Source organism: Alligator mississippiensis, chromosome 12 (assembly GCF_030867095.1).
Source record: "Alligator mississippiensis isolate rAllMis1 chromosome 12, rAllMis1, whole genome shotgun sequence".
Classification (NCBI taxonomy): Eukaryota; Metazoa; Chordata; order Crocodylia; family Alligatoridae; genus Alligator; species Alligator mississippiensis.
Window position 1 is genome coordinate 58,573,572 of NC_081835.1, and position 22,900 is coordinate 58,596,471.

At 48.4% G+C, this 22,900-nt stretch overlaps 2 protein-coding genes across 2 annotated transcripts in view; one reads left to right on the forward strand and one right to left on the reverse strand.

Annotated features, from left to right (window-relative positions):
* The window catches only part of ASB6 (ankyrin repeat and SOCS box containing 6), a 32,779-nt gene extending 21,715 nt beyond the window's left edge, over positions 1–11,064 (reverse strand). Inside the window, exon 1 of the mRNA XM_019475606.2 lies at positions 10,965–11,064. Coding sequence (XP_019331151.1) covers positions 10,965–11,047 — 83 coding nt within the window. The 5' untranslated portion in view covers positions 11,048–11,064. The remainder of the gene's footprint in view (positions 1–10,964) is intronic.
* Positions 1,701–22,900, forward strand: part of PRRX2 (paired related homeobox 2) — a 58,956-nt gene continuing 37,756 nt past the window's right edge. The window contains exon 1 of the mRNA XM_006272305.4: positions 1,701–2,330. Coding sequence (XP_006272367.1) covers positions 2,087–2,330 — 244 coding nt within the window. The 5' untranslated portion in view covers positions 1,701–2,086. The remainder of the gene's footprint in view (positions 2,331–22,900) is intronic.

Below are 22,900 nucleotides of genomic sequence, written 5' to 3' on the forward strand. Positions count from 1 at the left end.
TGGGGCTGACACCAAGCCCTTCTCTGCACAATCCACCCCAGCACAGGTGCAAGGTCAAAACCCCTGAGGATGTCTTAATCCAAATGCAACCTGGATGCTTTCATGGGGATAGGGAAGCCAAAGGCTGACTCCTCCAGCAAGCCTCTGAGAAAACATTTGGGACAGAGGAATCATTTTCTTCCGAGCTGGGATGGTCTAGTACAGAGGACTGCATATGTTCGTGTGTTAAGTTGTAAGCTCCCATGGAGGGAGGAGACCGGTTTGGCGCAAGGGCTCGGAGCATGAAAGTGCCGGACTCTCACCAGCCGTTCCCCAGAGCCTTTATGAGCCCCGGGACTGGAACAGAGGCCTCTCTTCAGTTTGGTGTGGAACGGGGACCCAAGCCAGGAGATGAGACTCTGACCTGTCATGAAAGGGAGGTCTGATTCAAGGCAGTCATCTCTCCTCCAGCTTCCCCTCTCAATCTCCATTCACTCTTTAGTACCATGCAGACATTTATGTGACAGCAAGACCCTTACTCCTCCAGACTTCATCCGCTCTTGCTCATTACCTAGCTGTGGACGCAACCTGCCCTTCGTGACAGGCACACTGCAGCAAGGATGATCAGATCACAGCGAATGTCAAATGAGCTAAACGTTTTGGGAAAGTCAAAAAGAGCGGGCTATGGAGACCAAGCTCACCTCTTTCTCCAGACAAATGAACCCTCCGAATTAACCCAAGGGCTCAATGATGTGGCACCATGACTGGAAATGTACCCTGCTTCTTCTGCCTGTCGTTCAACTGTTCTTTAGATCAAAACTCCAGGACCGACAGCCCATTCGCAAATTCACACCAAATAATATTTTGGAAAATATGGGAAAAGAAAATAAAGGGTTTGGAGTGGCTTGTTTAATAACCCAGATTGCCTTGCAAGGACCCAAATGCTGATTTCAATGACACCCATCTAAACCTGGCATAGCCACATGCAAGTAGGTGGAGCTCCTCTGGGTTTATGTGCCAGGGTTAGGGGGGCCGAGAGGCTGAAAGATTCAATTTGAAACCCAGGCACTTGCGCTCTATTTGCAAAATAGTCATGTTTGAGAGAAAACAAAAGGAAAGGGGGGGAAAAAACCACCAAAAAAACCCAAGAAACAAAACGAAACAAAGAAAAAAGCCCCTCTTTATATATTCAAAAACAATCCTGCAAGTGGGCTAGAGAGACGTGCTAGGCCGTGCTTAAGTTGAGAAGTGGATTTCTCCGAGCTGGGAGTTTGAACGGGACGCAACCAGACTGGAAGATTTGAGTCACATCGCTGTGTACACACAAACAGAGGCATATGCAGACACACGCAGAGCCAGGGAGGGAGCCTCTCACTAGGTATTACAGTTAAGTCGAAAGGAAGAAATAACAGTTCGTCTCTTCAGGTCTTATTGCCCCGAGTTCAGCTCCTGGCCGGACACCGACAAGCCCAATCCTCAGTTTTCAAAGCTCCTGTTATGTCTTTACGTTTAAAGAGGAAAAACTCTTCCCCCCTGCCCCGCTCTCTGGGGCTGCTTTGCATTAGGGAGGCTCCTGGGTGATCCCGGGGGAACCAGCCTAGGAGTTTGCAAACTGTGGTGCTGGGGCATAATGATCTCATTAAGGAAGGAGAGCAGGGCTTTTCCCAAGAAAAGTGACCTCCGTCCCAGGCTGGAGGAGGCAGAGGGAGGGGGCACAGGCGCATGGATGCCAGCGCACAGCGCCGGTGAGGACCCCTTGGGTCCCCCCTGTCTCCAGATGGGAAAGGAGCCCTTTTCCCCTCCCAAATCTCTGAGCGCAGCCCCTGACACTTGTTGACAGAAGCACTTAACTTCCTCGGGAAGGGCAGGGGGACAGAGGAGCTCTCCCTCTCCCTCCCTCGGTGGTTTTCTGGCGACTCCCCGCCCTTCTCCCCCCGGGCATTTGGGAAGAGGGGAAGGAGGGGAGCTGGCGGCGGCAGGTCGGAGGGAGGAAAGCTCGGTGTCCCCCCGACGTCAGCGCGAGGCGGACCCGAGCCGGGCAGGGCGCTCGCTGCGAGCCGGGCTGGGGGGGCAGCGTGGCGGCAGCGCAGGGGCAGCCGGCGGAGCCATGGACGGGGCGGCAGCCTTCGGCATGGACAAGCCCTTCGGGCCCGGCCCCGCGCGGGTGCTGGAGCTGCCGGACACCCCGCAGGGCAGGAAGAACTTCAGTGTCAGCCGCCTGCTGGACCTGGAGGAGGTGGCGGCCGGCATGAACGGGGCCAAGGAGCCCGGCGCCGAGCCGCGGGACGGCGCCAAGGGCGCGCAGGACCCGTCCGGGGGCAGCAGCGGCAGCGAGGCGGCGCCGCAGGACAGTGAGTACCGCCGCGCCGCGCCGCCCTCCAGCCAGGCGCGCGGGCATCCCCGCAGCCGCCGCCGGCCCTAATCCGGCCGGGCACAGTGGGGGGGGGTTGCTTTGTGCAAGCCCGGAGCCCCTGCCCCGACAGGGAGAGCCAGCTTGCATGCCGGCGGGGTTTTCCAGGGGGTTTCCGGGGGGTCAACGGGGTGCTGCACTTGGCGGCAGCCCGGGCCCAAGCCAAGGTCAAAGCGGCAGAGGCTGCTTCGAATGGCAGAAACCCGCAGTGTGGCAGGGGGGTCTCCGGCTGGGGCAGGGGGAGTCCGAGAGGGTCAGGGATTTGATCGCTGGCTTTGGAAAATTCACAATACGCCGCTGAGTTTCTAGACTAACGGTAATATCGCCAGGGATAGCGGCAGCAAGTCTTGTCCTTCTCTGAGAACAAAATCGCTTGGCTCGGGTTTTCGCATTCGACGCCCAGCGGCCCCGGTTTCCTCTCTGCGAAGGCGAGCGGAGCGGAGACCCCGCATCCCCACTCCTTGTGAACTCGTAAAGAAAATGAAAAAGAGCCCCCTTGAAGAAGTGGAGCAGAGCACTTGTAAACACCCCTAAGGAACACGCTCCAAAGAGCTGCTGCGCGCTAACTCTGGCAGAACGGTCCTCTCTCCGGTCGTTAGTCGGGGAGAGGTGCCTTGTCCAGTGACTAACACCCGTCTGGATGCAGCAAGAAGCCGCTAAGCCCATTCCCTATCATTAGTGTCTGCGTGCACAGTCTCTAGTTCACAGCATCATTCTTGCCAGGAAATTAGGGGAACTCTTCCAGCTGTAAAAGGACGGAAACTTTTGCCAGTCGACGCAAAAGACACCCCATGGTCTCCCTCTCGCTCCGCCAGTCTAGAAAGATTCTTGGGGTTTTGCAAGGTATCGATTTTCCCCTCATAGAAAAGAAATAGTAGCTAAGACTGTAAAGCTTTTTCCTCCTGATTCGTAGCAGATATCTTAGAATCTGGAAAGCAAATCGGCTACTTTTCCGCGCTGATCTTTCTGAAATCAGACAGATTGCCGACGAGCTTTGCCTGTTCTCTTTCCCGCTACGTTATGTGTGTGCATTTTATTCGTTCAGGTCAATGAATCAGAGATGAGAAAATCTCTCGGCCTCCTGCACACCTCATCTACAATAGTGACATAAAAACAATGCCACCGCCTTAATTCACAAGCCACGGCACGCTTTAGTTACAGATTTTGATGCTCATTTGGTAGCGTGCTTGAGAGATCAAGGTGATCCATGCCTTAGATGCAGAAGGAAGGGATGTCGAAGGAAAGGAAATATAATGGATAGATGGACCAAAAGAAAGGAAAGGGACTAGTAAAAAGCAAACCACAGACCTTTCTTTGCTTTGAAACACATAAAGCAAAACTTTTCCATAGCACGTTTCTCCTCATGGGCAGAGATTAAAATTCTGTGAGTGCTCCTTATAGTAAAACTTTATCTGCTTTTTAGTAAAATGGTGACAATCGCAATGTTTGTAAAGTGATATAGCGCACAGATTGCCTTCTGGTTACAGTGAACCTTTGTCAAAAAAAATACTATCAGATGATCTCCCACAAGCTTACATTGCAGGAAAAAAATCATGATTAGATCACAATTCCGTTTCTCCCCTTCCCAAATGACTTGTCAATGCCATTCTACTGTTTCACTGTAAAATAATTTGTTACACAAGAAAAACAGATGCAGGAAAAATTAATACAATTTAAAAAAGGGAAGAGTGGTAAGCTATAAGCAGCTCCCACGTGTGGGTTCTGTATATACCCTACCGCAGGTAAAATAGTAGTCTTTTACACTGATCCTGTCCAAACTCAGCAACAGGCAAGAGACGGAAGCGTAACATTTGAGCTAGATCCCGAAAATTGCTACGTGACTAACCATTACTTATGTAAATATACCCAGTGCACTCCAATAGGACAGGTCTTTGAATAACGGTTTGTAGGAGGGAGTCCTTTACTATTATAATTTTAAATGTTAATTGCTTGACAAGAAGGTAAAATGCTCTCCGTGAATTACAGAACAAAAAGGAAAGAGCCATAGAGGAGGGGGGAGTCTATAAACAAACTTTGCAACAGATCTGAAGGCAACTTCTGCGAGATGGATGGTTTTGCTCACTGTACGAGGGTCTCACAGGGTGCTAAGGCATGTATTCTAGGATTCAGCATATACCCGGGGTGCACGTATGTACTGTGACAGACACACATCCCTGAATATGTATTTGAGTGGCAGTTCAGGGAAATGTCAGCTTTGCAAGAATTAATTGCTGTTTAGGCTCTCCAGCCAGACAGGGTATTTTAGATAAGACTTTGTTTTTGTCCAGTGGGACTGAGGGCAACGTTTTCAAAAGCACCCACTGGATTTTCATTCAGTCGGCGATTTTACAATTGAGGGCCAATGCTCCGAAGTCACTAACTCTCTTTTACCGGGAAAGATCAAGCTGCCTTGCTGCATATGTTGTGACTGGGAAGCACAGGCAGTTTTATCAGTCATGTTTCTGGCCTTGTAATTGCGTTATCTAAAGCGTGCTAATTAAACCTTTCCACCCTGGCGCACTGATCTCAGCAGAAGGAGAGTCGGATCTAAGCACTGTACAGGTTTTTATGTTTTCAAAAAAACTATTATTACTTCCTCTTACTTTTTTTGATCGGGTTTTTTGATTTATAAACATGTTCACAGCGACTATATTGCTGTCAGCACATTTCTCTGGAGGGTCCTATAGTCAGTAATGCATCGGCAACCATCAGGTCTCACGGCTGATGTAACGGATTGCTGGAAAAAACAGAGGGCCCTTAAAATTTTTAAAGTCACTGCACATAGGGAGGAGCATTACTGCAAAGTGTTGGCCTCAAAGGAGCACTGCTACATTAGAGTAAATGTAGTTAGAGCTGCCACAAGATTGAGCTGTCCCATGCACTAGATGGGGAGACCCAGTACCTCCACTTTCACTCTAGCCTGTAGTTGTCTCCATCAGTGCCACACTGGTTTAAATCAATAGCCTCTCTACAGAGCAGTGTACCTGGAAAGTAAGATACTGCCTATGTGCCACCAGCCCACCCCCAAACATGTCTGTTAATTGGGACTCATTAAAGAGCACACTGCTCATTTGATCTCTGTCCCCAGAAGTTCCTCCTTGTCCATTCCTCCTCCAACGCAGGAATGCAGCTTTCCAAAAAACCAGGGCCCGATCCTGCAGCCCGTTCTCTGCCCAGTCACAAGTCAATTCTTCCACCATTGTACACTTCCATTTGGGGAAGGGAAGCAGGGGCAAACCTTTTGTGGGCAGGAACACTTGTATACATGTTACAGACATTATTAATGCCTCTCATTGCCAGCGTCCTCCTCAGCTGGTTTCTGCCTGGCATGTCGCTCATTTTGGGTCTGCCCCCACGTTAGAGACCTTGGGAAGCCAAGAGCGATAGCCTCAGAAGTGGCCTGATTCTTGGCACCACTTTACAGGTCCTCAGGTCCAGAGACTTTCAAAGTGCAACCCTCCTCCTCGGACACCTGGATACCTTTGCTAGAACCACTGCAGCAATACTCTAGAGCTTGCCATAAGCAAGGTGGACCCACATAGCCCTGCATCCCACATCAGGAAAAATAAAGAGCAGCAGATGGGAACAGTGGGAAAGGAGAGGTGACAAGGAGCAAGCTGAAGCTTCCTAGAATTGCACCAAGCCGTCTTTTCTTAGCTGCCATAAATCCAGGTAACTCCACTGAGGTCAGCCGAGTAATGTTAATTTACACCACAGTAGAATTTGTCCCAGATGCACCATTTATGGACAAGGGGCTATTTCCTGGGGTCCTTATTTGGTTTTTACTCTGTCCTTATGTTGGTAAACTGAAGTCAATAGGAGCTGGAGTCTGCTTGAGTAAGGAGCCAGGAAGCTGGCCCTTTGCAACATTATTTCATGCTATTTATTACAAGTACATTAATTAGCAATTCGTTTCTAATATTTCTTATTAAAAAATTATTTGCAGACACACAAAGGTTGTGCCGTGGCCAGCACTACGTTTCCCCAAAGTCACAACTCGCTGAGTTAGAGGTCCAAAGCTATAACACGCATATACAGAAATGAAACAGCTTGGACCAGATACTTAGCTGGTGAAACTCAGTCTTAGTGGAGGTAGACTGATTTATACCAGCTAAGGACCCTTCACTATTAATCCACAGTGAATTACAGAAAAACAGTCATATGAATGCTGCTATTTTCCTGTGCTTGGGTAAGGAGGGAGCTGACAGATGAAAGGAACCACCACAGGAAAGAAAAGAGTTAAGCTTCCAGCTATGAAGAATTACTTTATCCCTTCCAAGATAATGTTTTCTGCATGCTCCAAACAGAAAAGAAAAAAGAAAAGTCCCAAATCCAAATTTTGCTTCTTAAACGAGCATAAGACAAATTCAAATAAATAAATAAATAAATAAATAAAATAAATTAATTTCCCCCTTGAACACAGAACATGTAATTCTTCTCTTGATGTGATTAAAAGAAACGGACAGGGAGGGATTGATTTCAGCAGCTATAAATCAGACTCAGGCTCTTGTAGATTGAGCACACCACAGAAGGTTTTATTCGGATCCTGTCAGTGGCTGCTGATTAGTTCCCAGCCCAACTCCAGCCCCGTCATCCCACGCGCCTGGTGTACGATCTGTGTGAGGGGCGTGGGGGGAGATAATGGGAAATCGCAAAGGGAAATATAGAAATAAACCAGGATTTTTCAAGGGGCTCAGCAGGGATCAGGGCAACACGGGGCTATCCCTGCTCAAAAGAAAGCCCCGTTGCTCCTGGGCAGAAGGGCATCTGTGATCAATTAGTGCCATGGGGGAGCGAGCTGGATTTTCAGGATTAATTTGACCCGTTTCTGTTACTTGCTTGGACATTCTGCTGATAGGGAGGCTGTGTAACGTTACATTTCCTGCGTGCTCATGTCAGAGGGCTAAAGAGGGAGAGCAAGAGACAGACAGAACAGCTCTTTTATCAACTGGCCTGTGCCCGACAAAAAACAAAAGTAATTTTTCCAGCGTTAAGACAAATGCTGCAGTTTCTTGCGACTACAACCTCCCCGTTCAGTCTGCCAGGACTCTGACCTGCTCAAGTTTAAGTAAAATTTAAGCTAGGGAAAACTCTTCCCCACCCATGACTGGGTAAGCCTACAGGGCACCATAGGATGTTCATTTAGTCCTGATCAGTGACTGTACATGATCAAGAGACTTGTCAGCAGAAGGGCATAAAGCGTTAGTTGTTAAATTTTATTTTACGAGTCCCTAACCCTCCCCGTCCCTTTTCAGCGAGGAGCTGCGAGTGACACAGCAAAGCTGCAGAGACTTAGATTTGCAAAGGAGAAGTCTTGAAAAACCAGGGCGAGGCGCAACTCACTGCCAACTGCGAGGGTCTACTCGGCTCCAGGCAGGAAGGGTTTGCCGACAACATAGAATGAGGCAGTGAAAATGCAATGGGAAGGAAGGGAGGCAAGAGGGAGAGGCAGGCTTCTTTGAAAATGTCAGGCACGCTCTTAGTCGGGGAGCGCCTCGGCGGGTTAATGCAAGCCTGGTGGAGACGTGCATCTGGCTCTCTGCTGGGCTAGGAGCAAAAGAGCTTCCCTGCCGCACTTATTAAACAGAGGGCTGGTTTCTGTTGTTGTTTTTAATGGGTCACAGCTCACAAGCGGGATCTGGTGTTGAGCAAGGCCATGTTCCCTGCTCTCCTACCTCATGTAACCATGGACAAGGAGGGCAATGGCTCAGCCATGACTCAAACCCAGGGCAACCCTGACGTCCAACCCTTTGCTTTCAGCACTAAGCCATGCAGCTTTCTGTCCTCACCATGGGCTAACTCCTAACACCACAAGCCGCTCGGTAGGGTTTTGCTGGCAGCCTGCATCTGGTAGCAGCGGCTGGTTCTGCAGGGTTTGGTTGCAGTCTGCTTGCCAGAAACAGGATGGGCCTCTTGTTGGGAAGTTTCTCCAACCACTGCTGGTTGGCCCAAAAGGGATATTTCTGAGAAGGGGGAATAGGGATGTTCTAAGGGAAGCGTCCCCTAAGGTCCTGGGGGAAAGCAGGAGACAGCAGACTCCTGACAGGACTCTTTGGCACATGGCACTGCCTTCCAAAGGAAAAGCAGAAATGCAGGTGCGTGGGACTTACCAGACCATGTCAACCCAGTGGCCCATCTACCCTAGCATCCTGCCTCCACCGGTGGTCATTACTAGGTACTTAGGGGTTGCAAGAGACCCTGAAGAAAGCAATTACATTTCTTCCTAATCCCACTAGCCATCAACTACTGATTGGCTCCTGCCCCTCAGGTCCCTAGGACTCTTCCAGTGTCCAGATACACGCAAGCCCTTTTTTTCAGATTTCCAAGCTCTCACTATCTCACGACGATGCGTTCCACGGGCTAATTGCCTAAAAATGTATTTGTATTTCTTCATATTGGGTTTCCGTGTGCTGCCAGACACTGTCCCGGCCTGTTTCCTGGCTCTTGTAGGATAAAGCAGATGAACAGGAGCTCCTGGTTTAGTTTCTCAAGCAGCATTCATGGCTCTGAGCACCACCTGCACATCCCCTCTAAGCAGCCTCACCCCCTGGCTGTCCTTTCCAGGCCTCCAAACATTTTCTTCATCCTTGTCTGAGCTCCCTTGATTTCTTCTTGAGCTCAGGTGACCAGAACTGAACACACCTCCCAGATGGAGCTTCCTTATCGATTTATGCAAAGGTGTCACAGTGCCGTCAGCATTCATTCCCATCCTGTTCCTGACGGGACTTCACACTCTGTTTGCTTTTTGCACAGTGAGCAGAGGCATCCACAACATAGCTTATAGGTCTGTCTTTCGAAGCCCCAGTCCTTCCTCTCCTCCTAAGGCATTGCATTACCAACATCAGCAGCAGATATCCAGGCTGTTACAAAACAGGTGGCCAAAAAAACCCCATTGACCTCAGCAGAGGTTGGATATCAATGGGACTGTTCACTGGAGTAAAAGACATGGGATCACAGGGCCCAATTCTGCACTCCTTGTACACATAAAGCTTCCATTGGATTCAATAACCCACAATTTTATCACAGGCAAAACTACTGTTTTAAATGGCTGACCTTTCATCATTGAGGTTAAAAAGATTCTTGCCACTGATTTCCTCAAGAGCAAGGTTGGGGTCTTTAATTCCTTAAATGATCTCAGTATGTAAATTCCTGTCACACATTTCATATGTACTTCCCTGTTATTTCCATTCACATGCCTGTCTTACCTTAAGACTTGTTGACTTAAGTTAGACTAACCCACATGTTTGAAGTGAAGCATCTGCTTAAGCACCTTGGTCATTCAGGGCTATGAAGAGGCAGCTAGCCCCAACTGGGAACTAGTGATCAGTGGACCACGTGCAGGAGGATGGATGCAAATAGCCAGCTCACTCGCCAAGCCCATCCACGAGCATGCATCTCAGTCTTTGGAAATGAGCCTGTGTCAGACAGGAGCTGCAAAGCAGGGATTTCTCTCTTTCCAGCCCTTGGGAAGGACAGCCACATGGGTCTGATCAGTCAGAGGGACTGATTCGGATCCCAGTGACACGGGTGTGAATCTGGAGTGACATTGTTGACTGCAGTGGGGTGACCTTGGCTTTGTTCCTGTTTCATTGACAGCAGTATTAGGGCCTTAATCCCCTGACCTGATATTACTGTCATGTAGGGAGTTCTCAAGAGAATTTCTATGCCAGTTGCTTTATTAACACCAATCAAACTAAGGGACTGATCCTACAAAGACTATAAAGCCTGTTACTACACAGTGAGTCCTACTGAAGTCTAGGAGGCTCCATGAAGGAGTCAGCATTGTGACCTCATAGTACCTGGGAACAGGATCAGGCCTTTGTATTTTCTAGTGATCCAACCACAGGCCAAGCGATCAAATCTGCTGGTATCTATTCCTGCTTCTCCTCCTGATTCACTGTGGGGCCTTCATCTCCTCATTCCTCAGTCTCCTCATTTATAAAATGGGGATACTTCTATTCATTTACCTTGATATGGGGAGGGGGATATGTGAGAACCATCATCTGAGAACCTCCAATGAATGGCACCATGGAAGTGCAGGTTTTTCTAATTCCTATCAACCCCACCCAAGTGCCTAGATAATCAGATGGAAGAATCTGGAGCTAAAAATGACTGAGAGCAAGAGCTGCATAAGAAGGGAGGGAAAAAAACCACAAGAACAACCATGTACCAATCCAGATCTGTCTTCCCCCAACACAATAAGCCATGTGGTCTCTAGCCTAGGCACTGTCTTCTTTGGCCATGTCTGAACTCTAGAGGGACAGAACCAAAGTACAATGCAGGCAAACCTGTTGTGTCCCCACTCTGGAAACAGCCTGGCCCTGGCTGCACATCTGGGATACTTTCTTCTTGGCAGAGGACACAAAGTGATGACAGGAGAGGGCCCACATGGAACTTTTATGGATAGTGTTACCTTTTATTGTCATCCTAAAGCGAAACAGGCACTCAACATTTTATTCTTTTTTTTTTTTTATGGCCATCACTTCTACTCCCAGCTGCAGTTTTGATGTCTGAGCCTCACAGTCTGTGGCAATGAGCTTATTATTCACATTAAAAGGAAAATAAATCCAGTTACCTGAGCACTTTCAGAAAAGGTCTGGCTCTCAGCGTCCCATACCATAGCTGCCCTTGTGGGTTGGAATCTCCCTGGAACAGCATCGTTCCTCTGGCCCCATGGATGGAAACACCATTATCTTGATATTTCCTATAATAAATCAGAGCAAGGACATATTAGATTAGAAGAACAGCACTGTATATTCGTATGAAGTCTGTATTACACCCTGTTGAATGTACAGAGATGTCCTAGCCAGGGGGAATCTAGGAAGCCTGACACCCCAAGGAGATGACAGCTTCCAGGATTCTGCTTTCTGGACCCTGGCAATATCTAATGAGCTTCATTTAAGAAGTCAGCAGGGTCTGAACCCTAGAGCACTTGCATTAAAGACCTGGGTATCACATTCCTGAATTACAGCAATAAACTACCAGTGATGATCTCTCTCTCCGGTTCTTTCTTCCTACCCATTTTCTCCTTCTACCTTTCTTTTTCTCTCTTCTCCTCTCCTCCCCACCCCCATCCCCGTGGCTCTCCCAGTTGCAAGGTTGTATACCACAAGACAGATATCTGTTGGTATCACTGCTAAGCCTCCACAGACTCCAGCCCCCAACTGAAGGTAGGTTTCTTAGCCTTGTAGCACAGAAAAGAAAAGGGATAAAAAGAGGAAGTGCAAGGGCACTTACTAGAAAATGGCAGGAATGCAACAAAGAGCAGTAATGCGAAGGGGTTTTATTAAAGAAAGAGTAATAGTTCCTTTAACTATCTGGTTCCCAAATCCCAGCCTCAAGTCAGAAGGGAGACAGGCAGGCTGAGGACAGGGGAAAAGGAATTGACTCAAATCCGTAAGAGGTAGCACTGCCACAGGTACTCCTAGTTACTCCTCTTCCATTCACAAACCTCAACATTATTCTTTGCACATTATCCTCTGTTCCCCCCATTAGGTCCCATTTCGAAGCCAGCTGACATTAAATCTCTACTTAAGCCACTGGGAGCCTGGCATGTAGAGCGCAAGCTAAAGCATCTAATGTTTAGCTATGAGGACAGAACCCGGGCTTGCCTTGGGGCTGAGCGCTCCACTTTGCTGATGGGAAGTAGGTTATGGCACAAGAGAGGAGAGCAGGGTGAGATCTGCCTTCAACAGGGTCAGCATTTGACCCCCATGGTCCATTCCTGGTTTCTGCTACTGCTTTCTCTCTGACCTTGGGCAAGTCACTTCATCTCTGCTGAGGAGGCAAAAGCAAGGTCTACAAAGTGAAGGTAGAAGCAATTCCTTACTATAGGACAGCTGCTGTGCAAGTTAGTTCTTTAGCACTTGGAAAGCACTTTGAGATCCTCAGATAGAAGCAAGGTGGATTATTCCACCAGAAAACCCAACACGTGGGTTGCCTTTTTCTTTTGTTCTTGAAATAGTGGGATTTTATATTCCCTGGCCAGCGTGCCTGTGGACACTCAAGCAGATTAATGGAGCAAACTCACCTTTACCCGTGAATATACAAATGCCCTCTGTTCTCCACCAGTGGCATCGAAAAGCCAAAAGCACAGCCATCTGGTGAGATTGTCACATCGAGGTGACTACTGGCAAAAAAACAAGCAGCACCTTCTTTCCCTCCTCATTTGTACAGTCACCCCCTGATCTCCACTTCACATTCAGCATTTGCCACAGGAGCGCCCTCTTTTTTTCCTTGCTGGAACACAGGTACACTTGGCCTGTTTGAAGCCTCCAACTGCTACCAAAGCATCCTTCTATTTGGTGACGTTCTGCTGTGCTGTGCACTTGAACATCCATTGCACGGTACTTATTAAATGTGACATTTAACTTGATGAAAAATTACTATGCAAAATGATTGCAAACAACAAAATCAAAGAAAGGAATGCCAAGTGCAGTTGGCAAGGAGCTCTTTTTCTACCAGAGCAATGCAATAACCTCACATATAAAACCTTCTGCAGAACTTTTGAGGTCTTGAAAGCTTGTTCACCTCCTTTCATTACACTAACAAATAATGTCTAACACAAAACATCTGTTAACAACAGCCCTTAATGTTCTCAAGATGATAAAGCAGAAGAGTAATTTTAGCCAGCAGGTCTTGACTGATGCCTTTTCAAACAATGCAGTTAGGGTTGGTGTTTCCTGGGGATGGGAGGGAAGTTATGAACCTCTCTGTTGTCTCGGTTGGTTTCTTCATAGTGGGCTGAAAACACAAACCTCTAGGAGCTACCTGTTTTGTTAAGGCTGCTTGGTACCGCTCTGTAACTTGAGTCCTGCCACAGAGTCTTCAGAAGAGCCCATCTCCCAGACGGTAGAAAAAAGGAGAACTTCCTTAGAGCATGGCTGAAGAAGGCCTTTTCAGATAGGATCAGACCATGGGTGACACCAAGCCCATGACAGATTAACGGTGCACTGAGAATAGATCCCCTGCACAGTCCTGGACACCGGAAGGAGAGGCTGGCAGGCTCCCATGGCAGTTGCATTCAGGGATCGGGTTATTGTTGGGTTTTTTTGTCAAATCCTTCTGGGGCTGCCATTTCCCACAGATTTTCAGGGCTTATCCCAGAAAATTACATCATACATTTTTGTCCTTGTGCCCTTTATTGAGTCTTGGCAGCAGTCTGGCAGCACTGAACACTGCCACTGAAGTGGCTGTCACGTGCTTTGGCAAGTCATCTGTTCACGAGATAGCACAGGATCCAGGCATGCTTGATGTCCTGAGCACCGTTGCTTGGAAAACTGCTTGACATGAGGACAGGGAGTGTGGCACAGCAGCGAGTGAGTGGTTTTGATGACACAAATCAGACAGTTCTGCTGCTCACGCATCTTCGGATGCCGGTGAAAATGCTGGTCTTGCTTGGAGCGTTCTTGATTGTTGGCTCCCGAGGTGGTGGAACAATGTGTCTCTGTTTCCGGGGACATTTATGGTCCTTGAGGCTACGCATTATCACTAAACTGGACGATCCAGTTGCCTGATGTACGCTGAGGGGAAGACAGAAGGTGCATTTTTTATTTAGCGCTCTTAAAAGTCTTCATAGGTCTGCCTTGGTTAGTGTAACCTGAGTTTTCAGTGGTGAGTTATGGATTTTGTTAAAGGGATTGACTTCATCTTTGATCACAGATGCAGACGTGTTGATGGCATGTAAAACAAGCCAGCTGGGAGGAGCAATGAGAGAGCTTAGCACCCAAAATCGCTTCTGACTCCTCAACAGCCAAGACGCTGTTATTTTACAGTGACAAAAATCAGAGTCATCAGAACCTCTATTGCTCCCCCAGAAACAGACAGGGGAGAAATACTATCCCAAGCCCGAGCAAGAGCTCAGCAGCCACATCTGGGACTGAATTTGCATAAGAATTTAGCTCCTGCTTAGACAGCCACGTTAGCACTGGATTTTTGAAGAAGGCCAGCACCCACCTGAGTGGGACTTTGGAAAATCTGCTCTTTAAGCTGTAGACTTTGTAGAGCCCAGCTACCAAGACAAACACCACTCAAGCTTTTCCTAGCAACATCCAACCTCCCTCCTTCCCCCAAAGTCCAGATCCTATGTTATTTGCCCCAGCACTTCTGATAGTGGCTCTAGTGGAGTAAGAACAGAGGGCTGGATCCGTGGTTATACAATCAAGAGCCAGCGAAGCTCTGGTTCTCTATTGCACAAAGTGCCGCACACTACAACTTCCCTCGGCAATCCCCGCTGCAATCTCGGTGAACTCTGTAGAAACAACAAACAAGCCATTTAGTGGAAGGCTATTACATCTGATGTGTGCATCATCACTAGCTATTAAAACCCTCCTTTCCAAATGGTACTAAAGCTTGTAGAGTTTTCACTGTCCTGGCAAAGTGCCTGGATTCTGGGTTTTCCAGTTTCACCAGAAGCCCTGCATATGTTTTCATCAGCTGGTGTTAGCCAAAGTGCATTTCGGAAGAGGGTTTCAGGAGACATAACGTTGTCATTCCAAGCCACAGAGATGCAGAAAGCGTCTATCCCTCAGTCCATCCATCTGTGTATGTCTAGCATCTACCTCATCTTCAGTAAACGCGTTAACTGGGAAATCACCATCTTTAAACAATGCAGAAGGGCAAGGAGTGAATCTGGCCCACAGCGCTCAGCTCCTGAAAGGGAAGAGAAGCCAAGCTGTGCGCAGTGGAGGAAGCTGAGGAACTGGAGAGGACACCTTTAAAACCTGACTACAGGTATTCATAGGACATTTGTCGGGTGCTGAGAAGCTGTCTCAGTGACCGAAGGCTGGTAAATTTGATTCCTTCATTCCCTGCCCCTTCACACCCTGCCTTGGAGGTTAGAAGGAAAAGAGCATGGCCCTAGGTCAGACTGATCCTTTGTATTTGTCTTTCTCAGGATCACTTCTGGTCCCCAGCAATCTCTCGCTCTCTTTCTCTGCTATCAGCCCCTTCTCTTGGTAGCTGCTTCACTCAGTGCAAGGCAGAGTGGATGGTGCTGGTTTCATTTGCTGTCCTCAGCTCCGTTTCCAGGCTCCGGCTCTCTCTCCCAGGCTTGTACAAGTACCATGACACCAGCAGTTGCACCCAGCAGGAGATTATTATGCTGAGGAAGGGCTATACTGTGCACAGCTTTGAACGGCCTCATCTGAATCTTAGTCCACAGTCAACTCATAGCTGGAGCCAAGATGGGAGAGACAGGACAACTGGGCTCTGTTCCCAGCTCAACGATGGATTATTCATGATGGGTTTCCTCTAAAGCTCAACAGAAAGGTGCCCACAGCATGCTCTGGTTCTGACCCCATGACACTGTGCAAGTGGCGTTCCCTGTAGGTGCAGCTCTGCTTCCCTATCCGCAAGGTGAGAGTAAGCATGTTGAGGGCTTTTGTCTCGGGGAGTGATATGAACCTTAATACCTGTAAAGCACTTGGAGCTTCTCAGGTGCACGATATTCTAGAAAGGCAAGATTGCAATCCTGCGTCCCCTTATCTGCTTGTTTCAGTCAGTCACATCAGCACAGCCCGGACAATGTCCCTTTGGGCTCTTTACCAGACGCCCGCCCTTGAAACCACAATTCAGTTCAAGTCTCTTTCAGCGATCCTTTCATGTTCGGCAGTGTGCGCTGCATCCTGGTAGCTACCATGCAATTACGTGTCAAACGCAGGCTAAAGGGAATGGAGCATTTTTATAGCTTTGGGGGGTTACTATATTTGACGTTAACAAGGAGACCACTTCATTGCTGTGCCACTTGCAGTGCTCGGGTCCCAGGGGGGAAGGTGCCGTGTTTAGAGGAACAGAGTAATTAGAGGTTTACCCTGGTGCTAGCCCAGGCAGGGGTTATAAGACAAAGCTCAGTGATGCAGCTGCTTGTGGTCCCTTGACTCTAGTGATACCAGCTAGGTGCTAAGCTAATCACTTACATGCTGCCATGTAGACACTGCCAAGATCGTCTATTTGGTCCTTGCAAGCCAAAGGCTAGGACCTGCCCTAGAGCAGACAACCGTTTTGTAGCCATAAGCAGAATCTGTTCTGTAACATGGTATAGAAGAGAGGGATGACAGTTACAAAAGCAAAGGGAAATGGGCTCTAGGTGGAGAATCTGGCAGAAACAAGGCAGTGCTTAATGATGTGCCTGGACGCTGGATGCTACAGGCTCAGGAGTTAGACACAGTTACAGCTTCTGCCCTCAGTGCATGGGGCAAACACACTCCAGTTCAAAAGGAAAAGACTCCAACCCAATAATGAGCAGTGACTGCAGTGGACAGCACTTGTGTTGCACTATTCACAAGCACGGGAGGGACTTTCCCAATACCTGTGTTAAAGAGAAAAAACAAAAAGGATGGCAGGTGACAAGGTGAAGAGGCCCTCGGGGCTCAAGAGACCCAAACCAAGTATGGCAAGCAGTCTAGGCTGGGACACGGGTGCCCCAATTGTGCTACAGACACCACTGTGGGACTCTTGCAAATACTTTGAGTCCCTTAAGAAATGCCTCTGTACCCCTGTCTGTCCTTGGACAGCCCCAATCTCTGTGCCTGCAGCACTCCCAGAGGGAGGGAGGAAAGTGAAGGTGGACCAGTGGATCATAGAGCAGACTGACTGGTTTGCTGATGGCTGCAGCTGAGGCAGGATTCAGTTCAGGACTCGATTCTCAGTCCTGCACTATGTCCATCAGGCCAGGCTTTCAACCTCAGTCCCCTGCCTGTAAAGTGGGCATAATACTACATCCATTCTCTCACCAGCTATTTCTCCTGGACTCAAAATCCAGTGGTTCTCAAACTAGGGATTGTAGCCCACAATGAGACAGGTATGAGCCCCCCAGAAATTCAGTCATAGTAATATCCTCATCCCAGAAGTGGGGTCACCGTGGAAGAAGACTGCTCTAATCTCTCTAGGCAAGGGACTGTGTTTTATAGGCTCACACAACACGCAGCACAGTAGGGCTGTTAGGCACTACTGTACCATGCATCATTGAGAAGCTGTGCTCAAAGGCTGTCAGGCACAGTGCTACGCTCATCTGTTATCTCAGGGGAAGGCTATGTTATAGACAGGCCTAGTTCAGCTGCAGGACTTGCGGTCTGGGAGGAAATGCCCAGCAGTGGCCAGGCTGGACTGTGACCACTCAAACTCCAGCCCCAGGGGGTGAGAGTAAATGCATGGATCCGTGTAGTACAGACAGCCTCCCTGCCTTGGACCAGAGGGCCGATGGAGCTGGGACGTCTGCACAAGCTTGCGTCTGCTGCCTGGCCACCATGCAAGACTTCCCAACCCTGACAGCCGTCAGAGCAAGGCCAGGAATCTGCTCCCAACCTGGCTGGCTGGGTCTGCCAGCAGGGACCCTGGAGACTCAAAATCCTCATCTAGTGACAACACTTCCAAGTCATTAGCCTGTTATTACAACCTTCCGTGTTGATACTGAGAGGAGACAAGTAACCAGGCACATGCCACCATCTAGCCCTGTGGCAGAGATGCTGTGTAAGCAGCTGACAGATGGCTGCAGCTAGCAGGGCAGGCAGGATCCTGGGGAGCCAGCAGCTGTAGAGGGCCCTATTGCAGCTGTGAGACAGTACATGGCAATGCATGCAGCTGGCTGCTGCTGACATGGGACCCAAAGTAAAAGAGATGTGCCTAGAGTGCCTCTTAATGCAACTCTCATCTGTGGCATGTGCTACCCAGTGTGTACGTGTGTGTGTGTGCCCCCGCTCTGTAACCCCATCCATCTCAGCCCCTCCACAGGCCCTGGGCTCTCTAGCTCCTTCTCTGCCCTGCTCTGGCCTTACTGCCAGGCCTGTCTGTCCTTCCTCTGCCCTGCTCCTGGGCTCTAGCCCTATTCCCAGGCCTCTGGCTCTGCTCTTGGGCCTGTTGGGACCTTCACCTCCCCTTAGCCTGCCTTAAACCACCAGTGTTACCTTAGCTCCCAAGTTATATACCCACAGCCATTCTTGGTATCCATAAGGGTAGCCTGCTTAGGAGCCCCTCTTACATTACTGCAGAGCCAGATTGCCTGCCTACCTCCAGTCCTGGGCTCATATATACCTCCAGCCCACCCTTGTCTTCCCATCAGCAGTCTCCCCTGATTGCTGATTGAGCCCTCTCTGCAGCTGTTCTTGCTTTTAAAGTAACAGGGACGCTAAGTGACCTGTTACAATAGGCATGTGGAGCTCCCTGAAAGATCAGGTTATCAAGGGAAGTAAGATTGGTGTCTTGTAGAGCTTAGAGCCTAAACAGACAGTGAGGAGATGGGCCAGGAGCTGCAGTGGAAGCCAGGGAGCGAGCAGTGATGTGCAAGCAGGAAGCTGACCAAGCGCTGGCTGTATTTTTTTTGCGGCGCATATCTTGGAGAGGAATGAGGGTTTATGGGCCTGGTGGAAGAAGCGTGTTTTCAGGGATCGACGAGTTATTTTTAAGCACCATAAAAATACACTCTTGAGAAATTACCTTAGAAAAATAAGCAGCGGATACTTCCATTCCATCCGCAAGGCAAGCACTTGCAGGGGATTTTGTATGTAACTTTAGCAAGGCTGATTTATTTGTACAAGTGAGCTATGGCCTTCCTAACATCAGGAGCACTGCGGCACAACGCGGGTCATACTCCAGAATAAACAGACCATACACAGTCCCTCAGGTCTGCTGATAAAGACAACATCCTCATCTGGAAGAACTGAAATGGCTGTTCCCACCCATCCCACCTCCTCTTTTCCCTAATGCATGCAAACATCACCTCAGACCTCAGCCCCAATTAGAGCAACAATTTGAGTTGGGGCAGAGCAGCCCCCGGCCGGCTGGGCTGGCCAGGCACAATGTATGCCCGCGGTCAGCATCTACACGTGCATTTCAGCGCAGTAAAGTACTCTGCTGTAAGACAGTACCGTTCCCGACAGTACTATCCTGTGGTGGAGTTAATTAGTTTACTGCACCCTAATACCAGTGCACGTGTAGACTGTGACACTTTACTGCGGAGCTAATTAGTCTACTCCACAGCAAAGCGCACGTGTAAATGTACCGCTGAGGACTTCTCCATGCTGCATATTTTTGCTCCTAGTGAATTCACCAACATAAACCCATAAGGAAGATGTGTTACATCACTGTGGCTCACACCTTCAGCTGGGTTGAGCCAGGCTAGGGCAAGTGATGACTCTTCCCACTGTAGCGCATCCACGGTAGAAGTTTGCAATTGTGCATCTTCATCAGAATAACTAGATAACTACAAAAACCCTAGATAAGGCTAATGTTGCTTCCTTGTGACTCCTGCAGGACTCAACAACAGGCAATGACGTTCCTATGCATTTGCCCTGTAACCAAGCACAAGGGAAAAGGGCTTTATGATGGAACAACCTCCAATATAATGCATTGACTTGAATCACACAGGTACACAGTGGGTTGGTATAGAATGGTTTGGATAGGGCTAATCCTGCCTCAGGCAGGGGGTTGGACTAGATGACCTCCAAAGATCCCTCCAGTCCAGTTTCTCTATGATTCTGTGATACACACACCAAATCCCTGCATGTACTGAGAGGATAACTGAGATATGATATTGAGGGAACCTGCAATGTAATTAATAATCAGTGTGACCCATTGTTATATAGCAAGAAGCTGCAGATCACAGAAGCCAGAATTTGTTATCCGTTTCTCTGTGGCATCAGTTGGTGGTGCACGGCACGGGATCTCGTGGCTGAACTGTTTCCATCTAAAACTTTTCTAGCTGCCAAGTGTCAGATGAACCTTTCAGATCTTTCTCATACTTTCAGGCCTGACTCCCTTTTGTTTTGCATAGAGAGAAACAAAGCAAACACCTGGACAGGCAGCACGGTGGTAGCAGGGATCTCCTCCTTGGCCCTTGAGAAATGAGTACCTGGAGGTTTGTTCTCTCAGTCTGGTTTGGTTCAGTCCTGGCCTGGCTGCTGCCACTGGCTCCTGTGGTTAAAAATGAAGTGAGGCTCCAAAACAGCAAAAACTAGAGACAAAAAGCGCTGGGAACATGGCACCTGAGCCACGTTGGATACGAGCATTGGGAAGTGGTGGAGGAAATAAAACCAAGCACAGAGTTGAATGCCATGCTGAAATACAGCTGTGACATGATATTCTGTCTCTCATGCCTGTCACAAGCCCTGTATCTATGCTGTCCCAACTGGGTAGAGATGGCTCCATGAGCCCTTGCCAAGGGAAGTGTATTGCCATCCATCTGCAACTCACTGCTGGTAATGTTCAGTTCTTTTTACCTTTCGTTCACCATTTTAGCTGGATACTGTGCATAATCTTTAAAAACCATGGTGCTTTTCCAATGATTTATGTTTTCAAGGCACTGGTCGAACATTAATCAATTAGTATTTGCTAATCTCCGATAAATCAAGCTTGTCTTTTTCCCTTGTATGCCCTTCCCCCTCCCCCCCTTCCAAACCGCTCCACATTTGTTTGCATTTAGTGGAAGCTGGAGACATCTGAGAACGGGTCGGTTCAACTGACGTGTCATGGTGTCTCCGAGCCAGTTCTCTGCAGCGGGTTAAGATCCAACTGTATCAGAGTCAAAAGACTATAGCGAAAGCCCCACCCTAAGTGCCTTCCACTCTTTGCATTATGCTCAACCCGCGGTCCATCTGCACAGAGCTGCTTCCAAAATCTGAGCTGGCATTGCACCCCAGGAAGTGGGCAAAGCCCACTATGAGCACACACAGACAGATTGCTAGAGCATTGTGTTGTCCTTGCCCCGGGCCATGCATGGCAGGGGTTCAGAAGAGCCAAAATCACATTATGAAAGCAGCCTAAAGAGGCCTAACTACCCGTCAACATTTCCTGGGCCAATACGGACCCATTCCTGCCTTTGGCTACACCCAAGTAATCACTGAATTTGCAGCATTTTTTTCCTTTAAATGGGCCAGACGCACATATGAAATAATAAAAGGCAATGTTCTATTAAAAATTATCCACTTTCAAAATTCAGAGGGAGGGAGAACCGCTTTTGCATGGGCGGTTGTTACCCACAAGACCCCTGCAGAGAGATGGCGGTCCATTGTAAGGCATACAGAACAGGCAAGGCCAACCCTGTCTCGTCAAAAAGACCCCTATGCCATAGATTGCATGGTCCATAATTTAGTTTAGCAGGATGGAGGGCTGAGTCAGCCCCGCAGGGATGCAGTTCATAGCTCTCAGGAATCCAAGATGTTCTCAGCCTTAGGCAGCATAAACCACTATGTGAGACAAAGAGGCCTGATGATTAGGACACAAGTCTAAGAGACAGGAAAGGAAAAGCCTTGTCCCCTCTCACATGGGAAAATCGCTCTGGATTTCTCCACACAAAGAAGTTGCATCCCATTAACTTAAGCGGGTTTAACTTAAAACCATCAAAATGGCACAAATCCTTGTGGGGAAAGAACAAATTCAGCCTAGTTCTATCCGAGTGCTTCTTGCCTGTAGATTTCCTGGCACAAGCCAAAGCAATGTAAACCACATTAAAATCAATTTTAAGAAGTGTCTACGTATAGAACTGCATTGTTTTAATTATAGGTGGGTTTAAAATCACAACTCTGGTTAAACTGGCACAACTCTGTGCACATGCCAGGCCTTTGTGCCGATTCTAAAACTTACCCAAGTCAATGGCAAAACTGACTTGGTCACTTGAACTTCAATCTCTCTCCTGTCCCACCTTCACACAGCATATTATGATGCTTGGGTGAAGGTGCTATAATAATCAAAAGGGTTATTAAATGGTCCACAGCCACAAGTGATGGATAGGATGGTGCATAATTTAAGGAAAGTGTTTCAAGAGGTCCTAGTGCTCCATCGGGCATTTATGCCTTCCTCCCCTCTCCCTCAGCATTTTCAGGCCAAGCCAACCAATGTCACCAACAGATCCATGCCGGGGTTCTTTCCTTCCTTCAGATGCTCTCATCCTGCAGTCCTGGAGGGCACCTTCACCTCTCTCCTTGCTGTAGAAACTATGAAGTGTGTAGCTAAATATGATCTGGCCCCTGCCTGCAAGCTAGAACTTAAGATTCTTCCTAAACCCCCTGCAACCTGGCAGCTAAAGAGCAGGACAATCACCTTTAACCCAGGACCCAGGGAGAATAGCACAAAACATAATAAAAAGGCATGTTCAGAGGTTTCTTGTTTGGAAACTGTCTCCAGGTCTTCTGAATCGGAGCCTGATCTGAAGTCTGCTGAAGTGGGTAGAAAGACTGACTAAAGTAGCTTTGCACTGTGCTGTGTTCTGCACTTGGGGTCAATACAGGACCAGATCTCTTTTCCTCTCTCCTGTGTAATATGACTATAAAGCACACAGAGGGGATGATCAAAAACAGATTTCCAGTGCATTAAGTTACGATCATGAGCTGGTGCTATTTTATTTGTCAAGAGAAAAGAGCGTTGAGTCAGGGCTCCAGACAGAGCAAAAAGCAGGAGAAAGGGAGCAGGAGATACTCAGTTCCTCCGGCTCATTCTCTTCTTGCTCTTTGGAGGTCAAGAGGGGATAAGGGTGATTTCTGTTTTACAAACTTCCTGGAAAAATAACTGGGAATTTTTTCC